At 36.4% G+C, this 19,661-nt stretch overlaps 1 protein-coding gene across 1 annotated transcript; it reads right to left on the bottom strand.

Annotated features, from left to right (window-relative positions):
- Window positions 1-4,170: 4,170 nt before the first annotated feature.
- On the bottom strand, window positions 4,171-5,337 carry LOC131598984 (F-box/kelch-repeat protein At3g06240-like). The gene has a single exon (XM_058871510.1). The coding sequence runs from the start codon at window positions 5,335-5,337 to the stop codon at window positions 4,171-4,173; it is 1,167 nt and encodes a 388-aa protein (XP_058727493.1).
- Between the last annotated feature and the right edge of the window lie 14,324 nt (window positions 5,338-19,661).

Genomic DNA, 19,661 nt, shown 5'->3' with positions numbered 1-19,661 from the left:
AGATTCAAACTCTTAAATTTCAATTCCTATTTTGTTTGAACAAGTTCAAAATTGGATTTTTTTTTGAGAACCGGTTTGAAATCCAATTTTTCTTGGAACTAGATTTAACCCATTCAATTTTTTGTTTGCTTTATCCAATTTTTGTTTACCTACTTTTTTATTTTCTTTGTTTTGACAAAGAATTTCATCACAAATTAATTACATGTATGTCATGCAAGATGATAAAATTGAATCTAGCCTAATAATATATCAACTTTTTCTATATATATATATATATATATATATATATATATATATATATATATATATATATATATATATATATATATATATATATATATATATAACATTTAAAAAATAGCATAACCTTTTTTCCCAAACAACAAAAGTTTTAAAATTATTCTAAAAAATTTAGCAATTACTAATTAATTTATAAATAATATTTTGACAAAATACCCTTTTAGTCCCTTATCTTTACTTCGCTGTTCATTTTGGTCCTTTAAGTTTTAAAAGGACCATTGTAGTTTCTTAAGTTTTCAGACAATATCATTTAACTCTTTTCCGTCCAATTTTCACAAACGGCGATTAATTTTGCACGCGTGACATCTGTTTGTACACGTGACATTTGACATGGCATGTGTTCACCATCAAGGTTATCAAAATGGACCCCGAGGTAAATATAGGGCACTAAAAAAGGTATTTTGCCTAACATATTTAGCCATCATTATGACACCTCTTTGTATTTTTTTCTGTTGTCCGCCTATAGATTGAGAATCATTTGTACTGGTTTCTTTTTTATATGTAGCTTCGTCTCTACTAGATGAAGAAAAGCCATCTATCAAGACATAAAATAATCAACATTAAGACACAAATATCATTCACAATAGCATCATCAACATAACGGCATTATCAATAAAAGTGGCATCATCAACACAATGTCATCAATAACCATAAATACATAACAATCAGTAGGCATCATCAACACAATGGCATCAACAACAACAAATACATTAGTAACAAGTACATCATCAACAACAATGGCATCAACAACAACAATGACATCATAAAAAACAATGGCATCAACAACAGCAAATACATAAGCATCGGTGGTATCATCAACACAATGACATCAACAACAAAAAATACATAAACAACAATGGAAAATGACGGTACTGTAGATACATGGGGAGAATGTTTACGTACTGGAAACGTGATGAATAAGTACAAAAATGTTGTCAGATTCTTTGAGTTCATCCCGATAGCTAGATTGAAGGCTAATCAACAACGAAGAACACGATGTCGGCTCTTTCCTCGACGGCACGAAAGCACAACAATTGGTTGAAAATGACGTCGTTTCTTCAGGCTTCAAGACGATGTTGTACGTTCCGTTAGGGTTGAAACTGGTTTTGTTTTGTTAGGGTTGGACACGATGTTGTACGTCGTTTCTTCAGAGACAAGTTAGCTAGCTCTATTTTCTTAAAGTGAATAAATCATATCATCATCGTTGTTTATTAAAACTGTTGTGATATATGATAAAATTTTATAAAAAAGCGCCAGGTTTTAAGCATTTAAAATTTTTAAAAAATAATGAAAAATATATTAAAATGTTTTTTTTAAACAACCGTGGTGATATAAGATTTATATTATGATATTTTATTAAAAAAAACATCAGGTTTTAAGTAATTAAAAATTAAAAAATATATCACAATGGTTAGATTAAAGAACCGTAGTGACATCACTCTCTTTTTTTAAATAAAAATGAAAGGTGCAGCTAAAATACTAAAGAAATCATGAATTAGTAGGTGTTGAGAATCAGGCGGATTCAGAATCAAGCAAATGAATATCAAACGGATTCGGAATCAAACAAATAAATATGTTTCGGAAAGCTTAAAGAGTTTATTTTAAGACTATGATTTTTATTTTAGGACTTAAGATCCTAATTAGTACAATTTAATCAAACAACATGAATTGGTACAGGCACAAGACAAAATGTTTTGTTGGACTTGTAACTAGTATTTTTCCTACTAAACATAGCGGAATGAGATGTTTATTAAGTCTAATAGGGATATGACCATGGACTTCCCAAGAAGAGACGACGATGAAAGTTCGCCCGAAGGAAGGTATCGCCTCGCCCCATAGTCTTCCCTCGCTCCTATAGAGTAAATGTGGGATAAGACATTTCTGGGAAAAAGAGAAAGTCAAGGTCATTAACTGACCCACGACTCCATTGAAAATAGGGATTCAACTGTTCACTATAGACTAAATGGGAGGTGTCCATTTCCTAGGAAGCCCTAGGTCCTATAGACTTCTATAAATGCATCTCCTCTCAAGGAGAGAAAGGACATACCCCAAGTAATACATATTATTTACATCCAAAAGAGCACAACATTCACTAAAACCTTAATACACGACCTCCAATAATTAAACGCTTGCTACCAAGCATTACCAGTCATCAGCAAAGTTTATCTCCTCACGTGAGTAGATATCCTAAATCACCTAAAAACATCACTGTATAGGGCCTCTCGCCGCCGTGGACAAACCCTCACCATTTATTGTGTTATAAACATATTAAGGCCTCTGAGTCTCTCTGCCACTGCAGAGAGAACATGCACATTTGTAATTTTTTACCAGTACAGGAGTAGAGGAGGTACAACAGCAAGGTGCGACCAATGATGATGGAGTAAGATAATCTAGCTTTGAAGCGAGTGATGGACCCGTCCAAAAAGGGAAAATGACAACCCAACTAGGAAGGACCATACATGATTTTTTATAAGCTGTCAAATAAGGGATACAAGCTAGAAAGCTTGGATAGAGTGGAAGTTCATCGGACCTGGAATGCATCAAGCTTAAGGCATCATTTCAATTAGGAGGATATTTTTATCGTCTCGAATAAATTGTAAAATAAACTTTGAAAGTTATAAATAAAATAACGACCTTGGATAGCATTCATTTCCCTTACAAGTGAAAGGATTTTTTAATGAGGCACCCTAGGCATTTCATAAATATATTATTTTGAGGTGTCAACGAAGCACGAATCGGAACACATAAAGCTCTTAAAGTATTTAAACCAAGACTTCTATTGGGGGAGGCCACTGAAACCCTTTGAGATCTCCAAGTACTTAACCTAAGACCTCCATTAGGACGACCATAGAAACTCTTTGGGCTCTTCGAGTATTTAACCAAGACCTCCACTGGGGGTGACCACTGGATCTCTCTAGACTCTCTGAGTATTTAACACAAGACCTCCACTAGAGGGAGGCCACCATAATTCTCTGGGTTCTTTGAGTATTTAATCCAAGACCTCCACTAGAGACGACCACTAAAACCCTTTAAACTCTCCGAATATTTAACCCAAGACTTCCACTAAGGGCGGTCATCGTTAGACCAAGATTGTTCAAAGAAAATAAATGCAAAAAAAAAATAACGAAATAAAAAAAGATTTATCATTCATAAGCTTGACTTAAATTCAAGTACCATTACATTTCATATTGACCGAAATTAATTTAAAATAGTAAGAGTGAAAAATGTGTTTGAGAGCACAGCAACTCTTGTATGGACACAAAGTTTAGGCAAAATTTAAGCACACACTCATAAAAGAAAAAGATAAAAAATAAAAATAATTTAATAATATATTTTTATAAGAGATTAATTATTATACACGGTTGGTATATAAAGTTTTACGCAATCAATTCATCACAACTATTCATAATTATTATTTTAAATATATTTAAAATAAAAATCAAATTTCTTTACACTTTCGATGTTTTCATTTAAATTCTTTTTATAATATTTAAATTTTTATGCCCAAGGTTGTGATCAAGCAGGTATTTCTCTTGAGAGCAACTTAAAATTACATAGACTAATTTGACTATTTGCTCCAGAATATAATACACAGAAAATATAGTTAGGATGTACTGAAGTTGAAACTGATATATTTTAATTAGAAAGCCATCAAAAGTCTACAAATATGAGTTGCTTCACCATAATACATACAACATCTAATATATAGAAGAGATTACTCATACAACCGAAATAAAAACAACAATAAAAACCAAAACAAAGCCACATGAAAATAACAAACCAATTTGCATATAAAATGCTAACTTCTGATAACCATGCTAGTAAACCTTGAGGGCACAAACTTGAAGCTTAGACAACAACAAAAAAAAACTAATTGATCATTCCTCCCACCGAAAGAAAGTTTTTCTTATAAACAACCACCTGAGAATAATATCTTTTTGCTTTAACACCAATGTTCTCAACAACTCCAGTAGATAAATCAAGACAAGCTAGTTCATCATCATCTTTTCTGAAAAACACATTACCCTTCTTGCCCGATCCAATAGGATGCTCGATACAAGACAATGGTCTAACATCAAAGAGTTTAGTCCACGATTCCGCAACACCAGGCTCACCCAAAACTGATATTGATATGTTAAAAGAAGGCGAAGTTTTCTTTACATAACTCAAGATCATTGCAACATGCCCATTTAACACAGCCAAATGCCTATCAACCCTTCTAAAATCATCCAAATTAAAGGGAAAGAGAGTGGTAGTATGCATCTCATTGGTCAAGTTAAATGACACAACATATGTTTCATGATCTGTCTTCCCCCACCAATAGCACACTCCATTCAAATAAACTTCAACACCCTCATCACTCATTAGGTAGCGTTGTCTCATGTCGACATTAATTTTCTTCCATGAGTTGTTTCTCAAACTATATAACTCCCAAAAAGGACCCGATGGCACTGATTGCCAATAATCTTCTAAGCCTCCGATATAAACAATATGCTGAATGATTTTATAGTCATCTCTAACATGATCATAACCAAATCCATGAATAACAAAATGAGTTTCATACTCATGATACAATCCAGCCCTACTCTGAGGAACCCTAGTTAACTCATCAGTAGCGGGATTCCATAACACAATCCTGGAAGAGTATTCTGTATCACATATACAAAGAATACCATTAATAGCAGAACCTACAATATGAGGATTAGAAGGACCATAGTTTGGGCTGAAAGGACATGGCCAGTTCAGTTGCACTTTGCTTTCAAATTTCTCATCAGATAGAAGATACAACTTCCATTGACGGTGGATGTTATCAAAATGGTTTAGAAGGAGAATAGCTTCATCATCGTGTAGTGAATGATATTTGGAAACCATGTTTTTGCCAAACATATTCATGAAAATAGGGTTTTGAAATAAAAGAGTCCAAGATTTACGCACACAGGTAAAACGATGAACAGATTTTAAAGGTAGTTTAGAGAAAATAGAGAAGATGATATCTTCGGGAACATGGTTACTAACCTTTTCAATTGTTGGCGCCATGGAGTGATTGCTATCTGAAAAGAAAATGGAAGTAGCGTGATGCTGTGTGGAAACGCAAAGGGAATGTGTGCAGTTGCAAAATTGTTGTGATAAAGTTTGTGGTGGCTGTACTCACACTTAATAGCAATAAAAGAAATTAAACTCAAAAGTTAATGTCTAGATTGATGTGGTATTTATAAGAAATTTATTTCAATTGAAAATATAATTAATATGAAATTAATTCTAATTAAAAATAAATTAAAATAAAATGAAATATTTTTTATATAGAGAGAAAGACACTTCTTTCCTCTCCCTTCTCTCTTGATTTTCTACTGTTTCATCGGAGCTTTTTCCGGTTTCTACTGTTTCATCGGAGCTTTTTCCGGTTTCGTTTTTGTGGTGTTGTATTATGGACTGGAAGCTAGCGCAGAGGAAGATCTTTCGGGCATTTTATCCAAGGTGGGATTGTTTCCCATTCAACGGTGGCAGGAAGATACGAGAATCCGAGGTCCTTGTCTCTATCTTCTTCTCCGACATTCCCAATAGAGTTAATGCTAAGGATGTTTTTGACCTATTCGGTTGTCATGGCGATGTGGTGGAGGTGGTGATCCCACCTAGGAAGAATAATCTAGGGAATAGGTTTGGTTTTGTTCGCTTTGTTGGTGTGGAGGAGGCAAGACTTTTGGCGGTTAGGTTGGACAACATTATTATTGACGGCAAGAAGATCCACGCAAACGTTCCTAGGTTCGCGAGGACCTATTTGAATCGAGGCAAGGAGGTGGAGAGGGGTAAGGTAGCGGAGGTGTCGGTTGGAGAGGCGAAGGTAAGCGGTGTATCTTCGAAGGTGTCAGAGAGAAGAAACATCAATCCTAGTTTTCGTAAAGGGTGGAGTTTTGCGGGTGTTGTAGGGGAGGAGAAGGTGGATCCTGTTGGGGTAGAGGCTCCGGTGTTGAACTTTGCGTCAAAGGAGGAAGATAAGGAAAGACTTAGCAAGGCCTTTGTGGGGGTGGTTCTCAATCCCGGTTCAGCATACAATATCCAAACGCATTTCGAGGTAGAAGGGGTTTTCTCTATCAAGGTTTCACCTTTGGGGGCCAACTTATACTTGCTCGAAGAGACGGAAAGGGGTTTCATCAGGGAGTTGATCGGTGCTGGCCAAACGTGGTGGAAACAGTGGTTTAAAGAAGTTCTTCCTTGGGTGGCGACAGACGTCGACTTAGAAAGGGTGGTGTGGTTCCGGATTTACGGTGTCCCTTGCCATGCGTGGAACGCGGATTTTTTCGTCGCGTTGGCAAATTCTTTAGGTTCTTTCATCTGTTTAGACGAAAACACTGCTAACAAATCTTGCATGGATATAGCCAGGGTTATGATGAGGGTTCACGATGATTCCTTCGTTATTCCTGGTTTCATAAAGGTGATCATAGACGGTGTGGTTTTTCGGCTGGTGCTTAGAGAGGATTCATGGGGACCTATGCGCTTAAACAAAACTTCTTCGGCTTCGAAAAAAAACCAGGTGGATGAGTCTAGTTCGGAGGACTTGGGGTTAGGATACGGCGGTGGTTCTGAGGAGGATGAGGACCTCTACCTTTCAGATGACGTTTTATCCTTTGGTTCTACCTCGAAAGTTTGTTGTGCAATAGCAGCCTTAGAGGTAGACAAGGAGGTAGGTTTAATCAAAGAGGTCAATTAGGGTTCGGTTCATTCGAGACAGAAAGATTTCATCGAGCCACCAAAATTGTTTGACGGAGCTGTGAAACTTGCGAAGGATATGGGAAGGCTCAGAAAAAACAGAGAGAACGTCAGTGAAAGCGGAAGGGCCTTTTACACTTTTGAGGAAGGTGGGGGAAACTCAAAGTCAGAGGATACACGTGTAGCAGAATCAGGTGGTCAAGGGGGGCCCAATCCTTTGGGGACACCTAGTGGACGCGTGGCGAGAAAGTATGGTAGGAAGAAACCTTGCTTTAAGAAACTTAATAGCTTTGCTGGGCCGAGTAACTTTTGCAAAGTGAGGCCCAAGAAGAAAACAAAGTCACCTAGTGGTATTTCTGGTGGGCTGAATACTGTGCTTACGCCCATAGCTTCGGACCCAATTTCTCAATTCCCTTTGATCCCGGTCAGTAGCTCTGGTAGTTTCATTGGGGAAATCTCAGAAGGTACGGATATCAAAAGGTGCAACAAAAGGATAACAAATTTTATCCAGCAGGGAACAGGAGGAGGGAAGCTCACGCAGTGTATCATCAAATTGGGAGTAACAGATAATAAGCAAAGTCTCTTAGTTCAGTCTGATGAGATGAGTGGTTCAACTAAGGAAGGAGTGAAGGAGCAAATGATAGTGTCCCAATGATTATCGAGTCATTCAATATAAGGGGGGGTTGCAGCCTAGTCAAGAGAAGAAGGATTCATCAGATAATAACTTCAGGGAAGGCGGATGTTTTTCTGATCCAGGAAACAAAATTGAGAAGGTGTTCGGAGGTGACGGCAAAAAGCTTCTGGCGCGAGGAAGGTATCGAATATTCTGTGACTGATTTCGAAGGTATGTCTGGTGGTTTAATTATTCTGTGGAAAGCTTCGAAAGTGAATGTGATTTGTAGTTTTAGGGGAGTTGGCTTTCTGGGCATCAAAGTGGTATCGAAAGAGAGTTCTATTTACATTTGTAACGTGTACTCTCCTTGCGGTCTATCTTCAAAGCGTATTCTTTGGAAAAACCTGATAGATATTAAAGAGCGCTTGAACGATGGAGAATGGTTAATTGGCGGAGACTTTAATTCTGTTAAAAATGGAGGGGAAAGGAAATGGAGGTCGTCAATGGGATACCAGGGGGAGTGGGAGGAGTTTGCTGGTTTCATCTCAGATGTTGGGTTGGAAGATGTACCGTGCAAAGGTAAGAAATTTAGTTGGTTTAGTAGTGATGGTAGGGCGAAAAGTAGGATCGATCGCTTCTTGGTTTCTAGCAATTTAGTTAATTGGTGGGGTGTTGTTGGGCAACAAATAGGAGATAGAGATATTTCTGACCATTGTCCCATTTGGTTAGTGGTGGACAAAATGGATTGGGGTCCGAAACCTTTTAAATTCAATAACGAATGGTTTAATCATAAGGAATTTATAGGTTTCGTAGAGAAGGAATGGAAGGATATGTTTGTTCAAGGGCGAGGAGATTTTGTGTTGAAAGAGAAGTTGAGACTTCTCAAGATAAAGTTGAGATGGTGGAATTTTAATGTATTCGGAAAAATCAATCTAGAGTTGGAGGAGGGGGTGAAGGAGATCAACGATTTGGACAATCAACTCTCGGATGCGGAAGTGGATATGGGGGATAGAAGGAGGGCTAATAGGAAGTTTTGGACTAATCTTAAGATTAGGGAAAACATGTTGATTCAAAAGGAGAGACTTAGGTGGTTAAATGATGGAGATGATAATAGTAGATTTTTCCATTCGGTTTTGAAGAGTGGAAGGAGGCGCAATTACCTTGGTCATATTTCAACGAGTAGGGGTATTCTAAGCGAGGTGGAGGAAGTTAAGGAGGAGGTTTTTGTTTATTTTGACTCGAAATTCAAGGAATGTGAGGCTTTTAGACCGGTTTTGGAGGGTGATCTATTCAACAAGCTTAACATTGAAGACAAGGATTTTCTCGAAACTCCTTTTGAGGAAAGTGAAATTAAGGAAGCGGTGTGGAGTTGTGATGGGGACAAAAGTCCGGGTCCGGATGGGTACTCGATTCTTTTTTACAAGAAGTGTTGGGAGTTTGTCAAGTCGGATGCTTTTTCTTGTTTTAGAGATTTTTACTCGGGGTCCACTCTTTCTAAGTCCATAACTTCTTCCTTCTTGGCTTTGATCCCTAAAACTAACAATCCCTTAGTTTTAGACGATTATAGGCCAATATGTTTGGTTGGGAGCATCCATAAAATCATATCTAAAGTTTTGGCGGGTAGAATCAAGAAGGTTATAGGCAAAGTGATATCCAATAGTCAAAGTGCTTTTGTTCCAGGAAGACAATTGTTGGACGGGGTCTTAGTGGCAAACGAGTTGGTGGACTATGCAACTAAGGCTAAGAAGGAAGTGCTTCTTTTTAAAGTAGACTTTGAGAAAGCTTATGATAAGGTTAATTGGGAGTTCCTTCGAGCCATGTTGATTAGAATGGGGTTTGGAGAAAAATGGATAAATTGGATGAAAGCCATCGTCTTCACGAGTCATGTGTCGGTGTTGGTGAATGGTAGCCCCACCAAGGAATTCAAGGTGGAGAAGGGATTGAGGCAAGGCGATCCAATCTCTCCTTTCCTCTTTGTCATAGTTGCGGAAGGGTTGAAAGGGTTAGTGAATAGAGCGGTGGAAAATGGTGATTTCGCGGGGTTTACATTCAAGAGAAGGTGTTTCGTAGATGTCCTCCAATTTGCGGACGATACCCTATTGATTGGAGATGGTAGTTGGTCTCATTTTTGGGCTATTAAATTGGTTTTGAGAGCCTTCGAGTTGATTTCCGGATTGGGTATAAACTACCATAAGAGCAAGTTAATTGGGATCAATATTAGAGACAATTTCTTGGAGATAGCCACTAACTTTCTTGGTCGTAGGAGGGAAGAGAGGGAGTTTTCTTTCTTAGGTTTACCTATCGGTAGCAATCCAAGAAGGATTAACACTTGGGAACCTTTGTTGAAGAAAATCAGAAGGAGATTGGAGAGTTGGAAAGGAAGGTTCCTTAGTTTTGGAGGAAGAATTACACTTGTAAAGGCGGTTCTTAGTAGCTTAGCTATTTTTTATCTTTCTTTCTACAAGGCTCCTAAGAAAGTTATTAAGGATATTAATCGTATCCAAAGTAATTTTTTATGGGGCGGATCGAAAAACAAAAGGTGCATCCATTGGATTAGTTGGAAATCGGTTTGCCTTCCTATAGAGAAAGGAGGGTTGGGGATTAGAAGGATTGAAGATTTTAACACCGCTCTTTTATATAAGTGGAAATGGAGGATTGTAGACAAACCGGATTCTTTGTGGTATGGGGTTTTGAAAGCGCGTTATGGAGATGTCAATCTTTGTGTAGCTCATGCGAATTCCAAAGGGAAGGGGGAGGAATCAAAGTCTTATTGGTGGAGGGACGTAATGACATTGGACCCGCAAGATTTTTTTAAAACTAATTGTTTTTTTTCTGTAGGTAACGGCGGCATTACTTCGTTTTGGCACTCAAATTGGACTAAACGGGGCATTCTTAAAGACGTTTATCCATTGCTGTATTTTCTCTCCTCTCTGAAGGATGTCTCTGTGGCTCTCATGGGGAGTTGGATTGACGAGATATGGAGGTGGGGAGATTTCGGTTTGTCGCGGACTATTCCAAGCTCGCAGCGCCATCCTTCAGTTCGGCCTGCATCTGCTACGGGACTGCATCAGCATTTCTCTGCAATCTCTGAGCAGGCAGGGATAGTTGCAGTGTTGCATTCGAAACAGGTGCGAGCGCAGTCAGCTTTGGATGTTCATGATGCTGTTGCGGCATCGCTGGAGCTGCTGCAACTTGACCTCCAGGGAGTATCTTTGGGCCAAAACAGTGTTGACAGTGTGGTTTGGTTACCCGAAAAACATGGATCTTTTTCGGTAAGAAGCTGTTACGACGCTCTCGGCAAGTTTCGAATTCCGTTCGGACCGGAGGGAGAGTTTGATAAGGCTTTATATCTTGTTTGGAGGATAGATGCTCCTATGAAATCGAAAGCTTTTGGTTGGCGGTGTTTCAATAATAAGATCCCGACAAGAGGAGCTCTTTTCCGGAAAGGTATAATCACTCACTCTAATTCTTATTGTGCTTTTTGTCGCTGTATTGTTGAAGAATCAGCCCATCTACTGCTGTCTTGTTATTGTGTCGATTTGGTTTGGAGAGAAATAGCATTTTGGATTGGATTCAAAAATTTCAAAGCCGCGGATATTAAGGAGAGTTTTATGCGGTGGTACATTTTCGGAAGGAAGGCTAGAGTTAGAAAAGGAGAGGAGGGAGTTTTTTGGTTATCGGTGGTTTGGTATATTTGGTTAGTCAGAAACGGGATTGTTTTTAGAAGTGATACTTGGAATATCTCGGACATTGTTTGGGAATTAAAGCTTTGGTTTGGCGTTGGTCCTTTGTTGGGAATATTATGCACACCAATTGTAATTTTTACGAATTTAGTAGGGATCCTATATTCTACCTATCGTAAGGCTCAATTGGAGCATAATTTTCTTTGGCCAGTACACATTCCGTGCTCCTTGTATCCTATTTTGAGAACTTGGGTTCTCGTGGTTTAATATACTTCTTGCTTATTAAAAAAAATAAAGTTTTTAAAAATAAATTCAACAATAAATCTATAATTCTATTATCTATCTGTTAAAATTGAAGTAACGGTAAATTCCACGTTCAACCTTTTGATTAAAAGGTTAAACTTTTCTAATTCCAGAGAAAAAAAGGACTATTCTACGCCTTGTTTAAACCCCACTCACTTGATATTTAATATTGCTGACATGTCACTCCACTAATTTTTCTTACTATTTTTATTTTTTATTTAAATTACACTTAACATTTTCAATGCACCTTTTGAATCGAAAAGTCACACTAGAAAGATGAAAAAACAATGGATGCATTAATTTTCAATTTCCCTCATATTCACTCTCTTTTTTATCCTCCCCTTTTCTCTCTTAACTTTTTAATTCTCCCTCATTCCTTTTCTTCCTCATCTCTTACTGCGATTTCAATTCCTACCTTTCTCTCTATTCAACTATACAAACCAATATCAAAACTCTTTAATATTGTTTCCTCATCGGTTTCGTGTGAAATCAAATAGAGTTCGATAGTGACTGCGATTATTCATGGCTTCTTCTTTAGTAATCACTTCCAAAGATGTTTTTAAATCACTCATGAACGTCGACACAATTGATTGCCTTAGATTGAAGATTATCAACCATCTTAAAGCCATGTAGGTTCGTTGTCCCCGATTAACGCGCCAAAGAAGTTCTCGGTTGTAACTGGTACGCTTCATTCCGATTTCTTCGATCTGAGTCACAGTTTACGATTCAATCTTTTCTGCACTCAATCCGTTGTTGCAATCTTCATATTGTGATTTCAATTTTGATTTTGATTTCGTTTTTCAGCATTGCATTGAAATTATGGTAAATTAACTTTCATTTGTTAATGAATTAAATGCGCAGACAGATCTCTAGAGTGTTGGAGCAATCTTATATCACTTTGTTATAGGGAAAACACCTTTACTAGAAATAATCAACTCGAGGTATTTGAAGCAATTGAGTTTTCTTCTTCTTTTTTAATGCAAAACACAAAGCATTTATTATGCTGCAATTGTTACTGTTATCTATACCGTAGTTTTTCGATTGGGTACGACTCTTATGGCATTCTTAGATAACTCACTATTGTAATCTTGAATAAACTCTGCAGTTGCTATATAATATCCTTTTGAGTTCAACAGAATTGCAATTTGGATCTGATAGTCAAGGTTTTTGTTGCTGGTGAAGATGCTGGAATCAGTATGGGCTTACTCATGGTTGGAACAGGCAGTGATAAAGCAAATGAAATGCTCACTTATGCACAGTAGACACACCATGAAAAAATTATAAGGTAAGTGTGTTTCACATGGAAAGCTGTTAAACCGCTACTTCTCTTGATTTGTATGGTTTCATTTTTTATTTTAAACTGATGATTATATGGTTTGTTTAGATGACAGGGGAATCTGGTTTGTTTAATTATGAAGATATTGCCCATGAACAAGAAGCAAGAGTTAGAGTTGTAAGTATTGAGAATTTTATTTTTATGATTATTAAAGTCAACTTTTTATATCAGCTATTATCTGTTCTCAAAATCCATTATAAAGAGCTTATGGAAATAAGCTGAAAAGTAGTTATTTTAAATTTTCTACAGGTTTTGATGGGAGAGTCTATTATGAAACAAATGGATTCAGGAAAGGGAATTAGCAATCTCTTCCAACATGATTTTTGTAGTTTACATGGATTTAGTTAATGTTCTTCATCTTGTGCTTTTTGTAATTGGTTGTACTAAGTTATCATTAAAATTTTGGCAGTTGGAAACATGTATATCAAACAATCTTTTCATGTTGACAGTTTATTCTAACAGATTTTAATAAGAGTCTTCATTTGATTTATTTTACATTTGCTTATACTAAACTATCAAAATTTTGTCAGCATAAACCATACAAACACTAAAATTTATTTAAGGGATGTACATTATGATATTTTCATTATATTATTTAACTTCATTGTTCTTATATCTTACTCACAGAAAAATGTATAGATACTGAAAGGAATTTTTCTAAAAGATGAATCCATAATGTGCACCTGGTCGTGTTAGGCAACAATATTGTCCACTATCACATGCATAATACTATACATCAAAATAAAGTCTCACCACTCCAATATGGTTGGTTTAATATTTATTATAAAAACAAATATACCAACACATTACACTTGATAAATAATTATATTTAATTTAAATCAATTTTTTGATAATCTTAAATTATAAAATTAAATATATTTTTAATAATATAACTTATGATTTGTTTAAATAAAGAAAAAAGTATCTTACTCTAATTCTATTTTCTAAATATGTTTAATTTTTTATTTGATATCTAATATTTATCTATCTATTAAATGGTATATTTTATTTCCAGTTGAACAGGTGGCCAACAACAGTAGGCTTGATCTTAGGTGATGATTGAGAGGGAAAAAATGGGGTTGTACCTACAAGGCACTTCGATGACAAAGTAAGTGAAGGAACAAGGAGGTACAACCTAAAGTATGAGATTTAGGGGAGAGAAAATGAATTACCCTGCCCTATAGAGATATAGGGCTATTTATAATAGTCTCTTAGGAATGAATCCCCTATTTTCATGGGCTTGAGCGCTATTTGCGGCCCAGAATACAGGAGACCGTTAGATTAGGTCTTGATGGGTCTGTCCGGAGGAGCGAGTCGTTGCCGAGCACGGGATACCCGCGTGCTCGTTTGACATCCAGTTTCGCTCGACAGAAGTGGGGTGTCGTCGCCTGAGAGCAGTATGCGTTGGCCCAATATTTATTGGGCCAAAGTAGTGGATTGGGCCAATTAGAATAATTGGTCCGGTCCATAACAGTATACCTCTTGAAATCCCCACTAAATGTTGGTGATTTTAGTATCATCAATGCATTTTGGTAGTAATGTGATTTACTATAGGCCAATGCAATTATGCGTTAAGTTTGAAACGAGTTAGGGTAGTGCGGAGTGCACGCTCGTCGAGCCAAACGCGTAATTGAATATGAATAATAGAAACGGGCATAACGTTTCGTTTGAATAGTTGCACCCGTTCCCAACGGACATAACGATTCGTTTGAATAGTTGCACCCGTTCCCAACGGACATAACGATTCGTTTGAATAGTTGCACCCGCTCCAACAGACATAACTGTTTTCCGAAAAGGTGTGTCTGTTCGTTTCTATTATTGGTCTCCTATATAAGGAGTCTTTTGGTCTCGATTTGGTACACGAAATTATATACTTCCTCTCTACATTCTGATCTGTTCTCTATTGTCAGAAACAGATTGTTCTTCAAGAATTATCCCCGCAAAGATTTCGTGAACCCAGACAAGAATAGGGTCGAAATACTTTGTTCGGAAAGTGAACGAACACGATTCTTAAAGATATCTAGGATTATCACACCTATCTCTAACACTAAACCCTTATTGATATGGATAATGATTTCCATACTAGATTTATTCATAATTGAAATTTGAATATGCAAGTGATGTCGTGCCGCTTACTACTTTGCTTACGTAAATGAAATTTTCTGCACTGTGTTAGAGTACAGTGCGTTTAAACTCAATTACAACACTGCATGTGTTTCACTTTAATATATTATTATGGACATTGTCATTCATAAATTTTGCTGCTAATATAATATAGAAAAGCATTATAAAAAGTGCCACCTTTTTTCAACCGGTGTAACAGTACCGTCACTTTCAAAACAGTGTGATTGTTTATATTAATATTAACGTTATAAATTACCCAGAGCATCTTGTTTATATGCAATGCATCTTGAATAGACAATTTATATATAGACTAGTTATCTACTAGTTAAAGATAATTAGTAAGTGAAAATATATATATAGTTTCTGAACTTTATCAGAGTTTATGATAATGAATTAAAGTCTATAATTTCAAATTATAAAACTGAAGTTTTATTATGTAAATAAAATGTTTGTCTCAATGAGAATTTTCTTCATGGAGGATATGGAATTTGAAATTCCTACATTTGACGAACCTCGTGAGAAAGGTTATCCACAAATTATTGAAACATAAACCGAAAGTTCGTCGATGATGGTTGAAAAACAACTCGAACTTAGGTTAAGAAAGAGAGTTCGAAAGACTCAGGATCTAAGACCGAACATAATTAATTCTCGATTTATTTCTCTCATGTAGAAGAAAATAGTGAGAATTTTGTTGGTAAGTTTCCTACTATTCTTCAAGTGGAAGATGATCCTAAGATTTATAAGGAAGCAGTAGCTTCAAATGACTTATTGGAATAATGATATCTAAGATGAAATAGTTTCAATAATGTCAAACCATACTTAGAACTTGTCGATCTACTTAAAAGATCAAGATCCATTGGATGCAAATGGATGTTTAGAAGGAAGTATCATAAAGATGGTACATTAAACACCTACAAGCTTAGATTAATAGTCAAGTGTTTAGACAAAAGGAATGTGTTAATTATTTAAACACATATGCACTAGTAGCAAGGACGACAACAATTAGAGTATTGTTGCATTAGTTTTTGCATGAACTTATAGTTCATCAAAAGGGTGTCAAAATGACATTTCTAAAATGGAGATCTCGATGAGGAGATTTACATTGAGAAATCAGAAGGTTATATACTTCCTGTTAATGGACAAATGGTGTACAAGCTTGTTAAATCCTTGTATGGATTAAAACAAGCACCGAAACAATGACATTAAAAGTTTGACTTTGTCATTGTAAGATTCTCCGATTAAGGAAGAGACACACAAATTAAAAGGGAGACGCACAACTTAGGTGGAGACTTTTAATTCTTATCAAAATAAGAATTCAAAGAGTTTGTCATCATCAAAAATGGGGAGATTGTAAAGAATATATATTATATATAGTTTTGATGAAGACAAAGGTTATCAAAGAGGAAAGGATCAAAAGTCTCTTGCACGTCAATGATGAAGTTGATTAAGAAGGATTAACATAGAAATTCAAGTGAAGACTTGAGATAAGTGAACATAACCAAGGTACTCTTTGTAATTTATATTATACTATTTTAAATTGCTCATAATTTCATCTCTCACTTCATCTGAAAACCTTCTTGCATCATCATGCATGATTATCTAGAAATATTTCTTCATCTAATTCTTGTGACAAGTGTTGGTACACAACGTTGTGTGAGAACATTGTGATTTTTTTTTGTCTCCGTGTTAATTATATGTTGATCATTATCAATGAGATGAATGGAACTTTATAAACAAAGAGGTTTCTAGATTCGACATTCAAGTTGAAAAGATCTTGAAATGATAAACACGTACCATTTTCGATCAAATCAAAGTGAAATAGTGGGGGTTAAAAACATGTATAACTAGTTCCACAATGGAATCTGAGTTTGTAGCATTAGCTGCTGCTGGTAAAGAAGCAGAATGGCTAAGGAACTTGGTATATAAGATTCCGATATGGCCTAAACCGATATCACCAATTTATACCCGTTGTGATAGTAGTGCCACACTGGCTAAAGCATATAGCCAAATATACAATGGAAAGTCTAGACATTTGGGTATTAGACATAGTATGATTAGGGAATTAATCATGAATGAGGTGATATCTATTGAGTTTGTTCGGTCGCAACAAAACTTAGCTGACCACTTGACGAAGGGGTTAGCAAGAGACTTAGTGAAGAAGTCGGTAATTGGGATGGGATTAAAGTCCATTTAAATCTATTAGTTATGGTATACCCAATTCCCTTCTAATACAACGTTAGAAGCAGAATTCAATGTGGAAAGATCATAGTTAAAGATTGGAGCAATTGTGTTTATCTTCCCAAGGTAAGTGCTCAGACCTGCAAGTGATGGCTAGGTTGAAGTATATCTTCTTAATGGTTCTTTTGAAAAATTGCAAATGCAGGTGCAAGATTAAAAGGATCACCTATGTGAGCATGAAGTTTTGCCGCTTCAAGAAGCTTGGACTTGGCTTCCTATATGCTTATTAATGGATAAGGACACATGGCTTGTAAAGTGTCAAGTATGAATAGTAGAGTATTGTAAGAAACAAATGTGTACTATATCTTTAGATATTCAAATGGATTGACGGGTTCAATCATTATGACACCCCGATTTTCAAATATTTAGAATGTGTATTTGTACTAAGATGAAAATTCAATCGTAAGACATTTTCTTCTATGCATTTGTTTGATCGTTATACCTGTAAAGTAAATCAAGGATTATACTAAAATGGAGGGAGTTTGTTGGTGATTTTAGTATCATCAATGCATTTTGGTAGTAATGTGATTTACTATAGGCCAATGCAATTATGCGTTAAGTTTGAAACGAGTTAGGGTAGTGCGGAGTGCACGTTCGTCGAGCCAAACGCGTAATTGAATATGAATAATAGAAACGGGCATAACGTTTTGTTTGAATAGTTGCACCCGTTCCCAACAGACATAACGATTCGTTTGAATAGTTGCACCCGTTCCCAATGGACATAACGATTCGTTTGAATAGTTGCACCCGCTCCAACAGACATAACTGTTTTCCGAAAAGGTGTGTCTGTTCGTTTCTATTATTGGTCTCCTATATAAGGAGTCTTTTGGTCTCGATTTGGTACACGAAATTATATACTTCCTCTCTACATTCTGATCTGTTCTCTATTGTCAAAAACAGATTGTTCTTCAAGAATTATCCCCGCAAAGATTTCGTGAACCCAGACAAGAATAGGGTCGAAATACTTTGTTCGGAAAGTGAACGAACACGATTCTTGAAGATATCTAGGATTATCACACCTATCTCTAACACTAAACCCTTATTAATCTATGCTTAATTTTTTGAATTACAAGGACAAATCCCTATAAACGTACTTAATTAAATGAATGTTTTACTCATCCTTAACAGCCTCGACAAAAGAAGTTAGCTCATGCCCTGCAGTAATTGCTGCCAAGAAAGCACAATATTGTACTGAAAATTTGTCACAATTAACAAAGTGTGCAATAGGATAACATATACCTAAGGATTTCAAATGAAGCAGTGACCTGGATGAGAGGCTTACAGTAGTAGTGTGTGACATGATTGTTCAGACGTGTAGATCGCTTCTTGATTATGTGTCCCCGACCAAGAAGTTCTTCCGTTTCAATACTTTGCTCACCTTCTTCTACGTCTTCTGCTGTCTCAGTTTGCGGCTCTAGAGTATGTACTTCCTCATAACTCTCAATGCGCTCAACATCATTTCTCAAAGTCGCACTAGCAGCCCCCAAATCATCCGTAGTCACGACATTTCTTGTCTCAGTCCTTTCCTCGCATTCATCAATTGGATTAACCGGCCAACCCCATTCATCTATGTGTGTTTCACTTACATTTTCTTTGCTAAAAAAAGGGAATGCATCTTCCATAAATTTCACATTCCGAGATACAAAATACTCTTCAGTTTCAATATCATACACTTTCCACCCCCTTTTTCCCATAGGGGTAGTCTACAAAAATACACTTCCGACTCCTACTATCAAATTTATCTCGTCCCCTGTTCTCATTGAGAGCATAACACAAACATCCAAATGTACTAATTTGGGTATATGTAGGCATAGAATCAAACATCACCTCATAAGGAGTTTTCCCATCAAGTAGCACAGAAGAAGTTCGGTTAATCAAATACGCGGCAGTAAGTATACACTCTCCCCAGAACTTCAAAGGAAAATTCGCTTGAAACCTTAATGCCCTTGCCACATTCAAAATATGTCGATATTTTCTTTCTACCCTTCCGTTTTGTTGTGGTGTATAGCGAATTAAAGTTTGATGGAGGACACAACTTTCTTGAAAATAACTTTTCAGTCCTTGAAACTCAGTTCCATTATCACTTCTTAAAACTTTAATTTATTTGTTATGTTGCCTATGTACCATAGCAAAAAAATTGTTTAATAATATGAGGAACTTCATCTTTTGTTTTCAACAAGTACACCCATACCACACGCGAACAATCATCAACTATAGTCAAAAGATAAACGGCACCACAAGAGGCATATGTTCTATAAGGTCCCCATAAATCACAATGAATCAAATCAAAGCAATTATTTTCATTATTGTCACTCAACAAAAAGGAATCTTTTATTTGTTTGGCTTTAAAACAAACATC

The sequence above is a fragment of the Vicia villosa genome, linkage group LG4 (genome assembly GCF_029867415.1).
Source record: "Vicia villosa cultivar HV-30 ecotype Madison, WI linkage group LG4, Vvil1.0, whole genome shotgun sequence".
Lineage (NCBI taxonomy): Eukaryota > Viridiplantae > Streptophyta > Magnoliopsida > Fabales > Fabaceae > Vicia > Vicia villosa.
This window is presented reverse-complemented; position numbering and strand designations above follow the sequence as displayed.